This window comes from Coffea arabica, chromosome 10c (assembly GCF_036785885.1).
Source record: "Coffea arabica cultivar ET-39 chromosome 10c, Coffea Arabica ET-39 HiFi, whole genome shotgun sequence".
In the NCBI taxonomy this organism is placed as follows: domain Eukaryota; kingdom Viridiplantae; phylum Streptophyta; class Magnoliopsida; order Gentianales; family Rubiaceae; genus Coffea; species Coffea arabica.
The window spans coordinates 5601020-5619115 of record NC_092329.1 but is presented as its reverse complement, the minus strand read 5'-3'; the positions used below and the strand labels follow the sequence as shown (position 1 = coordinate 5619115).

The following is an 18096-nucleotide window of genomic DNA, read 5'->3' as shown; positions in this document are numbered from 1 at the left end:
GCCTGCCGCGCTCAGCATGAACAACACACTAAATCAAGCCCGACACCCCGACCCATCAAGTTTCTTTAGATTCAAGCCCAAACAATTAATTGGCGTTGATCATTTGGATCAATTTTGATGATTCTTAAGATTCTTGGGTCCTTTTTCTCTCTTTTTCCCACCCCCTAATTATGAACACAGTCAGAATTTGTAGAAAGAATTTATTTAGCTGAAACGGACTTTATTATTAGATGATGATTTCTCAAGTTTTTGCAAGGGTTGGAGTCTCTCTAGAATTAAGAATTCTGTGTGCAACCATTTACCCCATCCAAAGGTTGCAACTGATTTGAACCCTTTGGGCAATCTGTTCATCACTAATTCACTAAAAAAGTTTGTAACTTTATAAGAGCAGGCAACTATCTTTTTTTTTTTTTTGTTGCAATGATAACAGTTATATAACTTATTTTAACCTAATTTAAAGGAGGGAAAGTATAATCGACGAAAAATCCCATAGGGGGAAGCCACCCAAAGGTTTTTGGTATTTTCAGGTGCTTATCTAGTCCGAGTGGGCTAGAGGTTTGGGAGTGAGGAGATAGCGGCCCAAGACCTGGGTATGGTTTGAGCCTAATTTCAACACCCCATTCAGCCACTTTAATGCCCCACTCGGTTACAAGCCCACGTTATTGGGCTCGGCGAAGCCACCCAAAGGTGGCAGCACCTTGGGAGTTGCCAAGCACATATCAAAAGTCAGCCTCAGAAGCTGGCCTCTTGGGCTAAATTTATCATTTTGTAACTATCAAGAGTGGAAGATCCTATTGGAGGCTAAATTCATCATTTTGTTTGCAATCAGAAAAAATTCCCTCCTCCTTATGTGAAACTTTTACTTTATAACAAGTGCAAACTGAAACTGGATATCATCCATTCATCTCGCAACTTGGCTTGGCTCTTCTAGAACAGTGCGCCCATCTCTTAATTGTTTTCAGTTTGAGAAGGCTTTCCTCTTGACCTTTTCTCACAGAAGTTAGAAATTCGACTTTTATAAATCTAGATGGCAGAAGAAATTCGGCTTCTCAGTTTGAGAAGGCTTTCCTCTCTTCAGGTATATCGGACTGAAAATTCTCACGTCTCTTTCACATTTATTTCATTCTCCGATGTCAAAAAAGATGATAATGTTTCTGACACTCCTGGAGATGGAGATCCCCTTTGACACTGCCAGATTCGAGCTGTCTATTCTGATAGTTTCTAGCGTATACATTTGTCAAATTGAACCGTCACTCACTATGAAATGTGTCCAATTTTACTACCACTATAGCGGATTCGTCGTAATAGCGCCAATCTTGTCGTCCACGGTTTGTTTTTGGTCGATTATTTTAATTGATTATATATTATAATTTTAAATAATTAATTTTGAAATATTCTCAATTGCTTTTATCGTTAGGTGATACATTTTTCAATAAAAAAATTTATAATTTATAATAACCCAAAAAGAAACTTTTAATTATTCTATATAATCACCTTCTAATATGTCTGTTTGGATTGGCCTTTTTTCAAAAATAATGTTATAATAATACATAAATAAAAATAACTTAAAAAACATCTTATACATATGATATATCAAATATTTTAAAAATTATTTATAATAAAAATTTTTCATATATACTATTACAGTAAATTTTTTAAAAATATCTCAAAAACAGCTAATCTAAACGGAGCTAAATCTTTACAAAATCTAAGACAAACAAGAGCAAGGCCTGCGCGAGTCGCCGCCACCAATTTATCACAAAATTTCCTTTTTCCTTTGAACCATGAAACGCTTGTAACTAGACGAGCAATTAAATGCTTCGCTTCTCTGAAAAAAAAAAAGATCACGGATCCAATAATGCGCTTATTTGGCTTGGAAGGTCTAATATTCAGACCTTTTACATAGTTCAATTGGACTACGTTTATAGATTATAATCTAGAAGTATAATAGATGTAATTATATATATATACTAGGGAGGAGTGCCCGTGCGATGTTTGGTACCTGTGGGAAATGAGGTTTTTTTGTTGAACAAATGATAGTACATTGTGAGAATAAATAAAACTGAGTATGAAAAGATAAACGATATAATCAATCAATTCACACAGTATTACAATAAAATTGTGTCAAATTGAAGGTCGTTGATAATGCAGAAAGGCAGAGCAACACAGAAAGCTAGCCTTATTCCAGAATCCCCACCGAGAACTCTTTCTTGTTGTTGCTCCAAACTTATAAAATTATAACCAACCCAGACCAATTGGGGTTAGGTTACGCGAAAAATGCTATCTTGCGGTTAGGCAACGCGATAAAAATCACTAATTGTAGGTACTAAAAACACACCGAAAAATTAAGGGAGAAACTGAAAAATTGGGGGCGGTGAAATCTAACCTCACGTTGAACCACCAAGAGTAGCTGGGACTGAAGAGCATTATGAGCTGATTAGTATGAAACCAGATAGAATTATTTCAATCCTAAAACGCGAACAGGGAGAAACTGATAATCAACCGTTTAGACATTAAGATACCAACGGTTCGGCAATTGAATTGGATGTAATTAATGACGAAATAATAGGTAATTTCAGAGTTGAGCTCGGATGGAAGAGAAAACGATGAGGCAAATCGTTGTAGACAAAGGCAAAAAGGGAAAACTTAACTCCTGAAACTGAAAGGGGATAAAATGACCAACGTTTGTGACTCATAAATGCAGATTATAAATGATAGAGAAATGAGTTTCTGCCATTGATAGAGAAATCATTGGTTCATTTCCTAAATCCGATTGCCATTCAAATGTTTTAGACAAAGCAACATCTCAAACGGTTATTTACGGTTGAAAAGTGGAATTATTGGTAGTTAAGGAATATTCCGGTAATTACACCAACACACAAGCATATATGGGTTGTACATAATGCAAAAACGGTTACACACTAATTACACATTCCATCAATACCCAGATGGCTCATCAATGACAACTTTAAATGTATTAAAATGGGGTCATTTCAGTAAACATACCCAAATACATGCTTCCTTAACTTGTACCTAAAGTTTTTAAATTAATACACAATATTTTACATTTCCAAAAAGCCCCCACCTATGCGGTTGAAATTCAACCTCCTTTTTGACCAAAACTCAATCTTATATAGTATAAGGATGTATAACGAAGAAGGTTAAAATATTACTAATTGGTAGACGCAATATTTTTGTTTCGTTTCTAATTTTGCTTATGCAAGATGCTTTTTGTAACACGTCAAGGGACCAGCGTCCAATGCTCTTCCAAATAATGCATGTGGCACTTATCTAGTCTACGCCGGTGGCAGCGGCGCCCATTGAACTAATAAAGAGGAACCATTTTTATTTCTTTCTTAAACTACTAATTGCAACTATTATTATTTCACAATACATTTTTTGCATTAATAAATTACAATTTTGTTAAAAATGTTTGCATCCATGATTTTTCACCACGACACCATCTTTAGATTGCTACTTTCTAAGAAAATTTTTTTAACGTTCTTCAAAACGTATTTTTCTATTTTATCTGTATCAATTCATTATAAATATTTTTCTATAAAAACTTCGAAAAATAGTAGCAATGAGATAAGCCTTGTACCTACTCATCGCCTGTTGTATGGCAGTGGCTCCCACGGATATGGATGTTTTAGCGGATACCGTGGTCCGGATTTCACTGGTTGGCAAACTAATAACATGTGAATTCAACACAGGCTTCCTTCATCTGCCAAACAAAACCACAGATAAAGTGCAGAAACTTTGATTGCCTCCTCATTAAACCATTGGCTGTCTGAAATTGATTTGAGCCATGAGGTAATGCTGTGGCTGAATCAGCAATCCTAATCAAATACCACCCACTTGTTTGAGTATTTCTCCAAACTTCCAAGAGAAAGCAAAAGCAATTAGTCGCTATTAAAAATGGAGACACAAAAAGTCAAATGTTGAAAAAGCTCACCTCGTATTTCTTGACTTTTAAATTTGGCCTACCTTCATTAATATTATTGTTTAGCTCACCTCAAATAAATCCCTTTTCCTGCAAATTCAAAATAACTGATAATTGAGCAAATTGATGACAACTGATGATATTGATACATGACCACCAAAAAAAAAATTAGTCAAGATCAACTAAGCTAATTAATAAAGATCTTGTATATTATTCTACTCAATGCGAATAAATTTTGAGACGGGAACACTTGTTCTTCGTAATCATATCCAAAACCCATGTTCTTTAACGCTAAGCACCTCGAATTTAACTGAGAAAACGGGGACTGTAATTTACCCGATTCACATTTAGTTGAGAAAATTGGGATTATAACTTAGACGTGGACTAGAATTGACTCTACTGATTTTTCTTTTTTTCTTTCTTAGATGCATGATTAGTATATACGGTGGCAGCCCTAGACTTGTAGTAGCGCAGTCCTTTGATCCATCGTTCCATTGATTAATTGTCTATTTATTTTCTTCTTACCTCAATGCATATTATTGTCTTCTCCAATGGCGTGCTATGAAAAGGTCCACCCGCATTTGTTGATCTTTTAGTTAACCATGCCAAGTCGTCGTGTCCTCATTAGCTGAAATGTCAAGTTGCCAACTCATTAGTCCACCGTCCACACTACAATAACAGCCTCGCTGCTACTTTCTACGCTAACTCTTATAATGCATACATAGATTTCTAAGCTTCCTCCCTTATCCTCCATTGGCTATATATTCTTTATCCCAAATTCCAAATTATCCTTCCAAACGCTATGTCTAAAACCATAAGACCAATCCCACATACTCTCTAAAACTTTGAGTGCTTTCTAGATCTCTTCTTCCACAATTTTCTTTCATAAGAAAAAAAAAAAAAAAAAAGAGCGCAGGCGGTTGAGTTCTTCTCATTTCTCAAATATCATCTAGCAAGAAGGCAATCTATCTCTTCTTGATCATTTTCCAAGTATTGCATTAGAGGAAAAAAAAGAGGAAAGGAAGAAAGAAATCCTCCATTTCTTTTTCATAGTGTGTGAACTGCGTGTCATATTGTGCGTCAGAAAAAATGAGGAGCAAAGCAAGACAACAGAACAGATTCTTGAGGATCATCACATATCCAGCCAGGGCTTTAGGAAAAGCAAGGGATTTTTACGTGAGAAGCATTACAAGTTGCAGTGATAATTTCGGCCACGGAACCGTTGTCATGGGCATGCCCTCATCAAACTACGCGCCGAGTTTGCCAAGGAGTTATAGTGCTAATTCATCAGCGTCGACTGATGTAAATGATGATGATTTAAGAGAGCTGATTAGAGCTGCTTCAACGAGGACTTCATCCGATAATATTGACATCAATTGCTTGTACCTGCAACAACTAATTATGAAGCAGCAAATGTCAAACTCGGTTGCTGGACCAAAAAGTATGCCACTAAGAAGTTGCAGCGTCGGCATGGGAAAGATTGATGAAGAAAACCCTTCTGTTTTTGCATCTGAAGACAACGCGAATATGAAGCCAAAAGACGTGTATCCAAGAAGCAGAAGCCATGCTGTTAATAGGAGGAGTGTTGTCTTCTGATCCTGATCATTTTCCTCTAGGAAAGTGGTACGAATGAGAGCGATGGAAAGTTTCATTCTTCATTCGTTTTGGATTTTGATTCATCTGATACAATTTCTCTTATTCTCCTTTTGTTTTTCTTTCTCTGTCTCTCCTTTTTTATACTATGTCTTTCAGGCTTGGTTGTTTGTACAGGAAAGGCTTCATCTCTAAATTGCCAAGTTTCTCTCATCCTTAATGGATGAAGATTGTTAATTGTTTTTTCTTTTTAATTTATTTTCTGCTTTAACATGTATGGTCGGTTGAAAAAACAAAGGACATGTATGCAGTTTGGTAGCTATATTAGTTTCAAAACTCAAAAGTAGTTAGTGCCAATCCCTTGGTCTCCAGTTCCTGAATTTTTTTCATTTGTGGTACTTTTTTAAAAGTTTGAAGTGGGTGAGTCATTTATTGCATAGTTATGGATCAGTTTTTGAAGATTTTTCTTTAGGCAAAAGAAAATTACCTTTCATTCATAACAAATATGCATCTACAGCATACAAAGTTGTTAAACCAAACTCTGATAAGGATGGCTTTGATGTGATAAGGGCTGACACATTACTACATCATCTAACATGATTAATTCTTTCGTAGTCAAAACTCTTTTATCAACGGTTTGATATGTTTTCTTGATATTAGTCTCATAATCTCACCAATGTTTATCTGCTTACATTCGAGTAGGTTCGATCTTCAAAAATTTAATGACCTAAATTGTGTCGCATCACTTGATAAGATTATGCGGTACAATCTGAACTATTAAATTTATAAAAATCAATTCTGTCCAAGTTTTGGCCACGATTATCTGCCATATATTGAGCTTGTTCCAGTTTGGCTCCTCGTTTATTTGCAGCTCAATATTCAGTAATTTACATCGAGATTATAGAAGTCATATCTGAATATCAACGTTATACATCATGACCATGGAAAAATAGAAAATAAAACATGAACAATATCTCGTGAAGACTTATTAAAGAGGCAGATTGATAAATTATGCACCAAAACTGAAAATGGATAGAGATGAAAACAGGGTGGGGTACACATATAGCATGATAATGTTGAATGGAATTCTTGCGTATTTCCGTAATATTTGCTGAAAAAAAAATGAATACTACAACGGGAAACATTTGAAAGTCATAAACTAATTCAATAATCAAGACGTAAGCGGAGCAGGTCTTTTGTCAACTTCCTATACGTTGATTTGACATTCAAACTACAAACAATAATTTATGTCTCGTCAATTTTATTTGCTGGAAAATATGCACAGGCGCTTACCCTTGAATATTATGATCAAAGTTGGAGTAATTTTCTTGTCCACGTTTACTCTATCAAATTCGCAACAACCACATTGAAGACTTTTTATTATATACGAAGAAAAGGATAATTTCATTATAATATCAAACACAACACACACATATATATATATATATATATATATATATATATATATAGATCTGAAAATCTCGACTGATACAATAAATCTAAAAAATAATAAACTCGGTCATAATGTTGAAAACTTATGATAATATATTTTCTTTTCAATTTAACCCACCTGTCCTCGTCAATCAATCATTTTTCATGAAACTGTTGAAGCGAGGAATAAAAAAATTCATCAGCTGCAAATCTCATTGTCGATCTCAATTTTCCACTCTTCGTCCGTCTCATAAATCATAATAATGACAAAAACGTCTTCTTTGAAATGCTCAACAGATGCTAATTAGTTGTGTGTAGACATTTCTGGTGATTCCGTAAATGTGAGACGAATTCTAGTTCAAGGTAGTTAAAGAACTAATTATATATTTCCAGAGAGTTTAGATGCAACTTGCAGCTGAATAATTGTCCAGTACCCATAAAAGAAAGGTTAGCTTCATTTAGGCTCCGTGGTTCTGTTAACAGATAAGAAAGATGACGGGGCTGGGGTACGTTGAGATAGTGACACTGATTATTATAATGGATTATTTGTCAACATAATACTTGTACAGTTGCACTCAACTTGCCCTCACGGCCTTCCAATCATCTTAATTATGGTATATAGATGCATTTCTAATCTTGTAAAAGCAGCAAAGACCACGAATTTATTCTCTCTCTTTTTTCCCTAACTTGGAGTTTTTATTTTTATTTTTTAAAGATTTGGATGAATTCGACTTCAATCATCACTATAGATCAGAATATGCTTTCGAGAAGTTATAAATCTCCCCTTACATTAACAGTGAAATTCGAACATACGATTGTTTACGAGAAAGTAGAGGTGTCAAAATAGGTGACTTGGGCGGATTTGGATTGGGTAAAATAGGTAATGAGTATAAGTGAGTCAACCCATTTATACTCATTTAATTAGATGGGTATAAATGGGTAAATCGAAAAATGAATTGAGTAACCCATTTATTTTAAATTTTTGTAAACTCATTTAAATTCATTTTTTCAAACTAACTTATCAATTTATACTGCTCTTTGTACCAATCATTAGTTTTAAATATTTACTTATAAAACTCAATAAGCCTAATTACCAATTTTTTTCCATTTATACTCTATGTCACAAAATTACATATTATTTAATAATTGAATAATAAGAATATAAAATTTTGAACTAAGTACTGTAAAAGTTAATATAAAAACTTAATCCAAAAATTTGAGCCCCTAACATATTTTTCATATATAAATTTAAAATTTCATTTTAGAAAGATAATAAAAGAGGCTAAAACTTATCATAAATTGGTAATGCTGAAAAATGAGCAAGTTAACAAACTAAGATAAAATAAAATAATAAGATAAAACCAACAAATAATAATAATAATGAAACATAAGTAGTTAACATCATGACAAAATGAAAAATCTGAAAAAAAAAATGGGTGGGGGAAGAAAATTCTAAATGGGTTAATTGGATTTGATGGGTTACCCAATAATATCCATTTATATTCATATTGGGTATTATTGAGTAACCCATTTATATTCATATACAAAAATTTGAAATACCCATATCAATCTATTCATGAACGGGTATGAGTAACTTTAGTTAAGTGGGTTGGTTTGCCACCTATACGAGAAAGTAATCGTATTCACTAATTCACCCAACTCGTGTTGGCTGCGTAGTGGTGCCTTGGCCTTTGAAGGTTTTTCTTAATTAATTGTGGCATTAAATACTCGGTAAAATAGATGTGACTCACGACAGTTGAGACACAGAGAGAGAGGGATGACAGGATAAGGACACAGAAAGGAGAAGGAGTGGTACAGGAATTACCATTCAAGGGCTTACACTTACGTAATCGACTACTACACTAGATCAAAAACTATACAGACCAATGATTGTATTAAAAAAAAAAAAAGTTTCGGTCATTCCAACCTCATTGTGTTGAACACGATATATAATACCATAATGTAAAGTTTCTAATAATTTAAATGTCAAAATTACCCAAGGCATAGGTAATGAACATTTTACATTATTTTGTTGTGTCTTTTTGCACTCTTGACTAGAAAGTTTTAAAACTTCAAAACACGATGCAATCCAACCTGGTTTAAAATTGTAAAACTCTACCTAAAGAACGTTGATTAAATTAAAATACAAGAGGCAACTCCAAGAACACTAATTTATTCAAGAACTAGTAAATAGTTAATCCTCATATTATGCTATTCATGAAATTTCTCCATTATTAGTGGTACAATAACTAATTTAGGGGAAAAGTAAGCAATTGAACGGTCTTGTTTGAAAATCCATTTTCCATCAAAAAATTTCTACGTTTTTCGTAAACATATTTTTCAATCACTTATTTACCTCACATATATTAAATTATTACAGTATATTTTTTTTATAAAAATTTCAGAAAATTGTAATCCAAACAAGACCAGTAGAATATGCAGTTTTTTGTCCTCCGGCAACAAAAGACAATTAGAATTTATAGTAGCATTAGTTTTCAAATCAAATTTGACATTGTCTTAAATTTTGAAATTGTCTGTGAGCATAGATGGATGAAGATTTTGGACCCTTGTGCCAAATTGACATCCACGAACATTCTTCTTGCCCAACCACCTGTCTTATCCATTGTAGTGGACTGCAAAAAATGGAATAGGCTTCGAAGAAGAAAATTGAATTTTATAATCTACTATCCAACAAATCATCAAAATTTTAATTTCTTTCCAAATCTTTCATTTTATAATCAATTTTTGAGCTCAGCAGCAAATACTATAAAAATGCTTTTTCCTTCACTTCCCCGATATTCCTCCCAATACGATCTTATCTCTTGGGGAAATTCTTTCAAGATAAAAAAAAAACCGCGCGAGACTTAAAATCCAAAAGTACCCTTGGAAGTTTCTGGAAACTACGTCTTCCACCCTCCGCTTTCCACAGGCTCCACTAGCTCCACCTCCTTGGTTCCTCTCTGATCATTCATGTCAGAAAGGAAGATAAACAGAAACGAAAGAAATAATGGATTAATTCCCGCTAATTGCAAGAAAAAAAAACCGTAATTAAATAAGCATATAAAAAAATGGTCGAATTTTCGAAACTTAACGCGGCAGATTTCGTAGGCGAAGACGACGAGCTAGACGAAGAACCAGGCGAGGTCATCGAGTCGGCGCCACCTCTCCAAGTCGGCGAGGAGAGAGAAATCAATTCCTTAGGTCTTACAAAGAAGCTCCTAAAACGGGGCATTGGTTGGGAGACCCCTGAATTTGGGGATGAAGTCACTGGTATTACTTATCCAAATTTACCTTTTTCGTGAAATGTAACGTTCTCGTCAATCGTCATCTTCATTTTCGTGAATTAATTGTTTGTAATTTGCTTAAACTATATATATTTGGGTGATTGTAGTTCATTACGTGGGTAAGCTTGCTGATGGCGCGGAGTTTGTATCAACGAGGGACAGAGACAAACCTTTAATTTTTAATCTTGGACAAGGTAATTTTTGGGTGTTTATGTTGTTTATTGCTTCTAATATTGGATTTGCATTTTTTGCTTTGCAGTTTAATTCCTTAATGAGTTGTAAATAGAAGGGTATAAGCGAGCCTAATGTGGTAGAACAACACAGTGTTTGAGCTTAGTTCGATTGTCTTAACAAGTTTAAGATTGCTTTTCATTTGGTTTGATTATTATTTGAGACGAGCTCATACAAGCTTTTATCCAAACCATAGCTTGAGCCTCGATTAGCTTGAGTGATTTGTGTGGGGAAAAATTGTACTTAACGCTGAATCTTAATGGGCTTGGTTTGATTAATTGACAAACAACCCATATTGAATCAGCTCTACTTGGAACGAGCTTGAGTAGCTTGTTTCACTTTCAGTCCTTGTAAAGTTTTGCTTCTATATATGCTTATTCAGTTTCCTGGTTTTGAAGGTTGTTCTAATGCATTTTTGGGTTAATTAGGCCAAGTGATTTCGGGACTAAATCATGGGATTATCACGATGACGAAAGGAGAAGCAGCATTGTTCAGAATGCCTTCAGAGTTGGCATATGGAGTGGAGGGCATGGATGGTGTTCCACCAAATTCTTCTGTTCAGTTTGAAGTAGAACTCATCTCGTGGATCACCGTGGTCGATGTTTGCAAGGATGGAGGAATTATTAAAAAAATAATTGAGAAGGGGGAAATGATGGGACCTCCTGGAGAATTGGATGAAGTTCGAGGTAAAAAATATGTATATTTAGAAATGTTATCTCGTGATAGCAAGCTCATCTTGCAGTCAGTTTCTTTTCTGTCTGCACTGATCTTTGTATCATCCATGAGCTGCCCACTGCATTCTGTTCTCTTTGTGGAGAAATGGTGTAATATGCTAATTTTTCTTGCAGTAAAGTATACTGCAACAATAGATGATGGTGCCATTGTTGCAAAAACTCCTGAAGACGGACTGGAGTTCTATGTTAAAGAGGGTAATTTTAAGACACTTATGGACATTTATTAATAGTTTTTTTCCCACCAAAGCAGCATGTCTTGGAAACATAATATAGTTGCTTCTTTCAGGTCACCTTTGTCCTGCATTACCAAAAGCAGTCAAAACCATGAAGAAGCGGGAGAAAGTAAATTTAGTTGTTCAGCCTCACTGTAGGTCTTCCCCCAATCTTTTCCGCTACTTGACTTTCTTGTTTGTTTGGTGCATTACTTGGCACTATGATTGCAGATTTCCATTTTTTTTTTTTTCGAATTCAAGGAATCACTGAGTTGTTTCTTTCTCATATTTTTAGAATGATTAATTTAATGAGTTACTGGCAAAGATAAACTTTATACATCTTATTGGCTAACATATCATCAGTATAGAAAACAAGGAAACTCTCTTGAATTTTTGTGCTTTAAGCACTACTTATCATCATTGAGTTTCTATTATAGCAAGGAAATTTGTGGAAGATCTTCCTTCTGTGGATTAATGAAGAAGTGGTATTGGAATTTGTAATCTGGCTTTTACTTAACATTGTTGTAGATGCCTTCGGAGATGATAAAAAGGATTCCAATACTAGCTTTCGTTCCTTCCCTCAGAGTTCTGTTCTGAGGATTGATTTGGAGTTGGTGTCCTTCAAGCCTGTAGTGGATGTCACTGGTGATTCGAAAGTTCTGAAGAAAATCTTGAAAGAGGGGGAAGGTTTTGTCACTGCAGATGAAGGTGCTTCTGTTACTGGTAAGTGGATTGTCCATGTTGCCTTTTCCCTTTATACAATGAGACAGTTAATGCTATGCAGCAAGAATTAGGTTATTGAGAGCTGAGGCTTAGACATTTGGCTAAATTATGGAACTTAAAAGCTGCACTCATTGTGGAATGCCATTTTGATGTTGAGGTATGAATTAAGCACCTAGAACAGAGGATGGTGGTTCATATTGAGATTTTGGTTGAGCATTGGTTCTAAGAACTATCTAGAGATGACTTTTCTAGAAAGACTAGCAAATTACTGATGCTAAATTATGTAAATGTTCTTATGTGTTGATATAGTAACTGGTGACTAAGATTGATCAGCTGGATACTTACCTGAACTAACTAGTTTGGAAATCACTAAATCATCAAGAAAGTTCTTTTTTGGTACAAAGGGTCAGCTTGCTATTATGTATAATGTATCTCTACACTATGCTTTGAAAGTGGTTTGTCTTCTCTAAAGAGAGAATTGCTTCTGTATCAAAATGCGCTGAGCTTTGAGCTGTGTTAGTGAGAATTGTCAGGGGTACCAAAGTTGGTTGAATGTTTTTCACTTCTCGAATTTGATATGATCCAGTATAAACTCAATCTGTCTCAAATAAATGCCAATCTTCATATCTGCGAACCAATCTAGCCAAAGGATACTATACTGTTTAATTTCTGATTTGACTCTGAACTCATCTCAAGGTGGTTCTTGAAAATTCACGCTTCATTGCTTTGTTTTATTCCTTGTCAAATATATTGTTTGCTTGACTATCCTTTTGGTGAATGGATGATTTGAGTAGTGATTTTCCATTTTCTTTCTTTTGCTTCATTCCATTCACTCTTTCATCTTATTGTGACTTCAGAATTCTTTATTCTTGAATTTTTGACTATGGATAGTAATATTGTTGTGGTGTCTGTTAAGATGACAGTCGTGTCTGATTCTTCTGATTTTTTTGAGTACTGTAGTAAATAAGTAAATTATTGCGTTAAGCAGCTAATAGTTTTCTTCTATTAGATATCTTAAATTGTTTTATGTATTCCCATAACTATGCAGTTAGGTATACTGCTATGCTGGAGGATGGTACTGTGTTTGACAAAAGAGGTCTTGATGGAACGGATGCAATGGAGTTTGTTACAGATGAAGGTAAGTGGGTTGGTATTATCCCCTCGATCTTGCACCTTGGTTATGTATTTTATGATTCTGACTAAACATTCATGTGGACCTGGATAGAAGTCATGATGAATATGGGCCACAGATATGTCTTAGATTTTCCTTTTTATCCCAGTAGCTATAGTGTTGGATCAATCACGATGGAAGTGCTCTTGTATTTAAGCCGGATCCTTTAGAGTTTGTATGTTGTTTGAGCAAATTCTTTGTTTAGCATCTAAAGTGGCCATAATATGTGCCACATATGGATAAATTGGTTTTTGGTTCTGAAAGAGTAAATGCAAGCTTTATTAGTCAAGTGTCCTATTCATCAGTAAGAACAAGACAAGACTTCAATGGCCTATTTCTACATTTTCACAGAACAAGTGATTGCTGGGTTAGATCGAGCAGTGATGACAATGAAGAAGGGTGAACATGGGCTGCTGACAATAAAACCTGAATATGGATTTGGAAATGCTGAAGTGAAGCAGGATCTTGCAATAATTCCTCCAATCTCTACCATACTCTATGAAGTTGAAATATTAGATTTCATAAAGGTAATATTTCACATACTGGAAGTCAGTGATCTCTGAAGATGTTATCAATTCAGAAGTACATTACTAATTATTGCCATTTTAATGTTGTCTGGTCATGTTCTGGAAAGGAATTAGGGACTTGCTCTTCTTATTCAGTTTGCCCAAAAAGCCATAGTTTTGCTGTAGCTTTCAGATTAAGTAACAGAGCTTAAACTGATTGCATTTGGTAGTGGTTTTAATGTGACTGATAAGATTTTCATCGTGGTCTAAATTAACATATTACTGGCTTTTTGTTTTCTTGCTTTTCTAGTGTTTAAATGTCCTTTTCTGTCTGCACATCCTGTTAGTTTATTTTTCCTTCTGAACCAGAAATAAACATTTTTATGATCTCATTAAAGCTGTCACTTTGGCATAATTCAGGGAAGCCCACTGTGTGTCTTCATTGCTGAAAGAAGCATGTAATTAAACTTTAAAATGACATCTAAAAGAGGTCCTATCTTATATGCAGCTATTGAATGTGTTCCTGGCCATGGTTCTCTACATCCTAGTAATTGGAATTTTATAGAAGATAAACACCAATTTTTTCGTTCTTTTTCTTTTCTTCCTAGGCAAGCACCAAATGTTGTGGACTTAACCAAACATTTGACTCATTATGGTTCACAATTTTTTTTTAGTTAATTCTCTTTTATATAGGATAACCATTTATGACTGACACTTGTCAAGATTAATGAGCTTCATGTCATCAAACAACATTTCCTACTTGACTGAAAGTGTTCTGCAAAGTCATCAAAAGCCTGATCTCTACTGCCTGGTCCTGTCCTCTCATGTTCTTTTAACTTTTGAAATCCTCCCCTTGGACTTGCTTTGCTAAGTTTGTGTGTGCATTTTTCTTCTTTTTGTAAATAGTGTACAGAATAGTCTGGCCTTATGTACATAGAGTTTTTATCCCCTTATGTGTAAGCTGTTTTGCTCATCTTCAATAAAAGTTGTTTCAATATGCCCAAAAAAAAGAACTTTTGAAATCCCTGTTATACTTGAAGTAAAAAGGCTGAGAAAGAATGTAGGAGGAGAAACAAATATTTTGGGAACTCAGCTGGTAGATCATCATTGGAGTAGCCCTTTTCAGACGGGTTTAATGATCTGGCTAGTTTCTTGAAAAATTGAGCAATTGAAAAAACCTTGTTCGTTTGCACCTTACCACCATTCAACAGTATTTAGACCACCCCTTTCCCTCTACGTTTCTTTATTTTTCTAACTGAGGTCTTCCTAAAAAGCATGGTACTGTAGTGGGATAGGATTAGTCTAAGCTGTTGTTATGGTTTTGGTTCCAAATTTAGATGTAGTGACTTTATATTGAAATCCAATTTGCTTTAAGAGCTACACTATTATTTGAGGACCATGCTTATGTTTTGCAGTAGATAGCATTTGACGTGAAATGCATTTCTTAAGTTCATTTTAAATTCTAAATGACATTCTGTTCTGCCTGAAGATTTATGATGAATCTCATATTCATGTATCTTCCTCTTCATTTTTGGAGAACAAAGGAGAAGGCGCCATGGGAAATGAATGATCAGGAGAAGATAGAGGCCTGTAAGAGGAAAAAAGATGAAGGCAATTTACTCTTTAAAAATGGAAAGTACCGTAGAGCTGGAAAGAAATATGATAAGGTGTCTTGGTGAATGATTTCTCTTTCAGGAATGTGAATGTTACTTGGCCTTTCTTTGTGAAACTTCAAATCACATGCTTTGTTTTTCACTTCCAGGCTTTGGACTTTGTCAGTGGAGATATACCATTTGGTGATGATGATCTAAAGCTGGTCGAGTCATTAAGAGTCTCATGTTGGTTGAATACTGCTGCTTGTTGTCTCAAACTACTTGACTTCCACAGAGCTGTAAATTTATGCTCAAAGGTGAAGTAAATGAGGCAAAAGGCACCTGTTTTCTTTTATGTCATTATTTTCTTTTTCATATCTCCTGCCAAGTTCCTGCGTATGAACAATGAAACAGCATTTTATGGGTGTTAATCAAGATAGGAACAAATAGCTCTAATCCTTTAACTCATCCAGCAGTTAAATTTTGTGGAAACTATGGATGAAATGATTTGGGTATTATGTATGAGTTCTCATGGTTCCTTTTCTTATTGAGAATATGTGCAGATAAATGCATATATCTGCCTTCTACGGTATAGTTAATTTTTTTTTTTGGCAATAGAACAAAACATTAGTTTGTTAAAGGGTGTGCATACAAAATATTAAACTATTATTGGTAATTAATTAGGTCCTTGATGTTGAGTCCTCCAATGTGAAAGCTTTATACAGGCGAGCTCAAGCTTATATGGAAACCGCTGATTTACACTTGGCTGAATTGGACATCAAGAAAGCACTGGAAACTGAACCTCAGAACAGGTATACCTGTTTTTGCCTGTTGCCTAGAAAACCTGTCCATTTTTGGATTGTTACCTTGTGTAACTTAATTTCTGTGTCATCTGTTTTACTAATGAACCTGGTTTGATGAGTTCATCGATTCAAATATTTATTCTGCAATTTTCTGATTAACTTTTACTCCTTTTTCGGTAATACTTTTATTCTCAGGGAAGTGAAGCTGCTACAGAAGAGTTTGAAACAACTGCGAGCTGAGAGCAACAAGAGTGACGCACAAATCTATACAACCATGTTTTCCCGCATGACAAAGGATGGATCTACAGCAACAAAGGTTTGTTCTTGCTGCCTGCCTCTAGTTCAACTTATTACTTGCACAGGATGCAGGTGACCTCGTGTTTTAATCCTCTTCAATTTGCTATTACCTAGACAAGAAAGAGGGAGGAAGAAGTAGATAATTGCAGGACCCAGACAAAGGGGGCTGGTGTGAGAGGGATGAGAATGAAAGGACAAAATGAAAGAAACCTATACGGAATGAATTTCATTTTACAGGTGTCAAGTTATACCCCCCACAGAAAAAAAAAATGTACACAGAAATAAAATAGCATAGTGTGATGGCTAAATTGATAGTCATGTTAATCCTAAAAATGCGCAAAAGATAATTATTGTTTGGTTTGAAGGTAAAGAGGCTGAAAACTCGAGAAGTGGAAGGCCTCCAGAAAATAAAAGATTATACAAGCTTAGGGGGACTCTTTTTTTTGGTTGCAGTTTGCTACAGGCTAAATGTTTTATTTTTCTTGGTTTTCAGCGATTGAAAATTGACAATGTGGAGAACAACAATAAGCCATTGGAGGAGGTCATAGCAATGGAATTGGAAAAGACTGCTGTGAGTTCACAGCCTCCTGATGAGGGAGTGGCGGTTGATTCTTCTTCTTGAATTGTATACTCATGCAAACTTTCTTTGTTAAACCACAGAGGATGTACAGCTAGGTGAAGATCTGACGGATATTAACTTCTATTCCTTGCTTGCAAGTTCATGAGCTCACATTATAGGCCCTACGCGGCGGCTTTTCTAAGCCAAAATAGTTTCTTCCTAAAAATTTCGAAAGGCAGGTGGAAGCAATTTAAGAAAATCAAATCACGCCTAAATGTGTCATGTTATTCAAGCACAATGTACAGAGCAATGTGGCATTTCAGGTGTGGTAATGCACAGGTAGGTTAATTATATTATAGTGAACCCTATGATGGAGTTGCACTTTGCCTGTGATAATTTTTCAATTAGGCACTTTGGCCCCGTTTCAAGTTTTTTGATCAAATACTCTTCTTGATCTATAGTAAATATTCTGTACTCTTGACTCATTTTTCATTCTTCCATTTCTTTTTCTTTTTTGTTGCACATCCATTTTATTTCTACCCGCTTTACTTTTTTTTTTTTCCAATGCATTTTCTCTCCACTAAATTTTCATTTTGTCTCCACGCAACTTATTTCCTTTTTTCCTTTATCCATCTCTTAAAAATCAAATTTTAGCAGCATTTAAAAATCATATCTACTTTAGTTACTTAAGTGTACGAGTCTATCAATTAGTTCTTTTTTTTTTTGTTGCCTGCCACGGTATCCAGAGCTTTGCCCGGTCGCACACCTGGCTGTGGTGGGTGAGTCTCCCAACAAGGATAGCTGCATACGTCAGGTTTCGAGCCCGAGACCTGCTTAAGCGGAACCAAGCTGCTTACCACTTGGCCCAACCCCAGTTGGTCTATCAATTAGTTCAACATATATATATATATATATATAGATAATTGGTTTGGAGAAGAGAGTGTAAGTGAAAGGTTTTGGATTCGATCCGTCCTATTTATACTAAAAAATTGTTAAAAAAATGAATTGGAATATTAT

At 35.0% G+C, this 18096-nt stretch overlaps 1 protein-coding gene and 1 long non-coding RNA gene across 7 annotated transcripts; one reads left to right on the top strand and one right to left on the bottom strand.

The window, feature by feature from the left end:
• Positions 1-2069: 2069 nt before the first annotated feature.
• On the bottom strand, positions 2070-6498 carry LOC140016228 (uncharacterized). Its single transcript, XR_011822569.1, has 2 exons — positions 4469-6498; positions 2070-4033 (listed from the first exon to the last, which is right to left on the bottom strand). It is a non-coding gene; the product is annotated as an uncharacterized lncRNA (long non-coding RNA).
• Positions 6499-9759: 3261 nt separating this feature from the next.
• Positions 9760-17564, top strand: LOC113714544 (70 kDa peptidyl-prolyl isomerase-like). 6 transcript variants are annotated; one of them, XM_027238438.2, is made up of 14 exons: positions 9761-10237; positions 10359-10445; positions 10911-11168; positions 11331-11411; positions 11503-11583; positions 11957-12151; positions 13200-13289; positions 13674-13849; positions 15373-15495; positions 15591-15737; positions 16105-16232; positions 16419-16539; positions 17014-17091; positions 17181-17564. In XM_027238438.2, exons 1-14 carry the CDS (start codon positions 10036-10038, stop codon positions 17193-17195), a joined length of 1782 nt encoding a protein of 593 aa, XP_027094239.1. In that variant the 5' UTR covers positions 9761-10035; the 3' UTR covers positions 17196-17564. The 6 variants fall into 6 exon arrangements, 5 of the variants coding, with proteins under 5 accessions (XP_071925161.1, XP_027094239.1, XP_027094238.1 ...); XM_027238437.2 differs by having other exon boundaries at positions 17014-17564; XM_072069061.1 differs by having other exon boundaries at positions 10215-10272; positions 17014-17564.
• The last annotated feature ends 532 nt before the right edge of the window (positions 17565-18096 follow it).

Coding starts and splice junctions, on each gene's coding strand:
- LOC113714544 (XM_027238437.2), top strand. CDS start 10,036: ATGGTCGAATTTTCGAAACTTAACGCGGCAGATTTCGTAGGCGAAGAC. Junction 11,169..11,330: donor AGAATTGGATGAAGTTCGAG/GTAAAAAATATG, acceptor TTTTTCTTGCAG/TAAAGTATACTGCAACAATA. Junction 12,152..13,199: donor TGAAGGTGCTTCTGTTACTG/GTAAGTGGATTG, acceptor ATAACTATGCAG/TTAGGTATACTGCTATGCTG.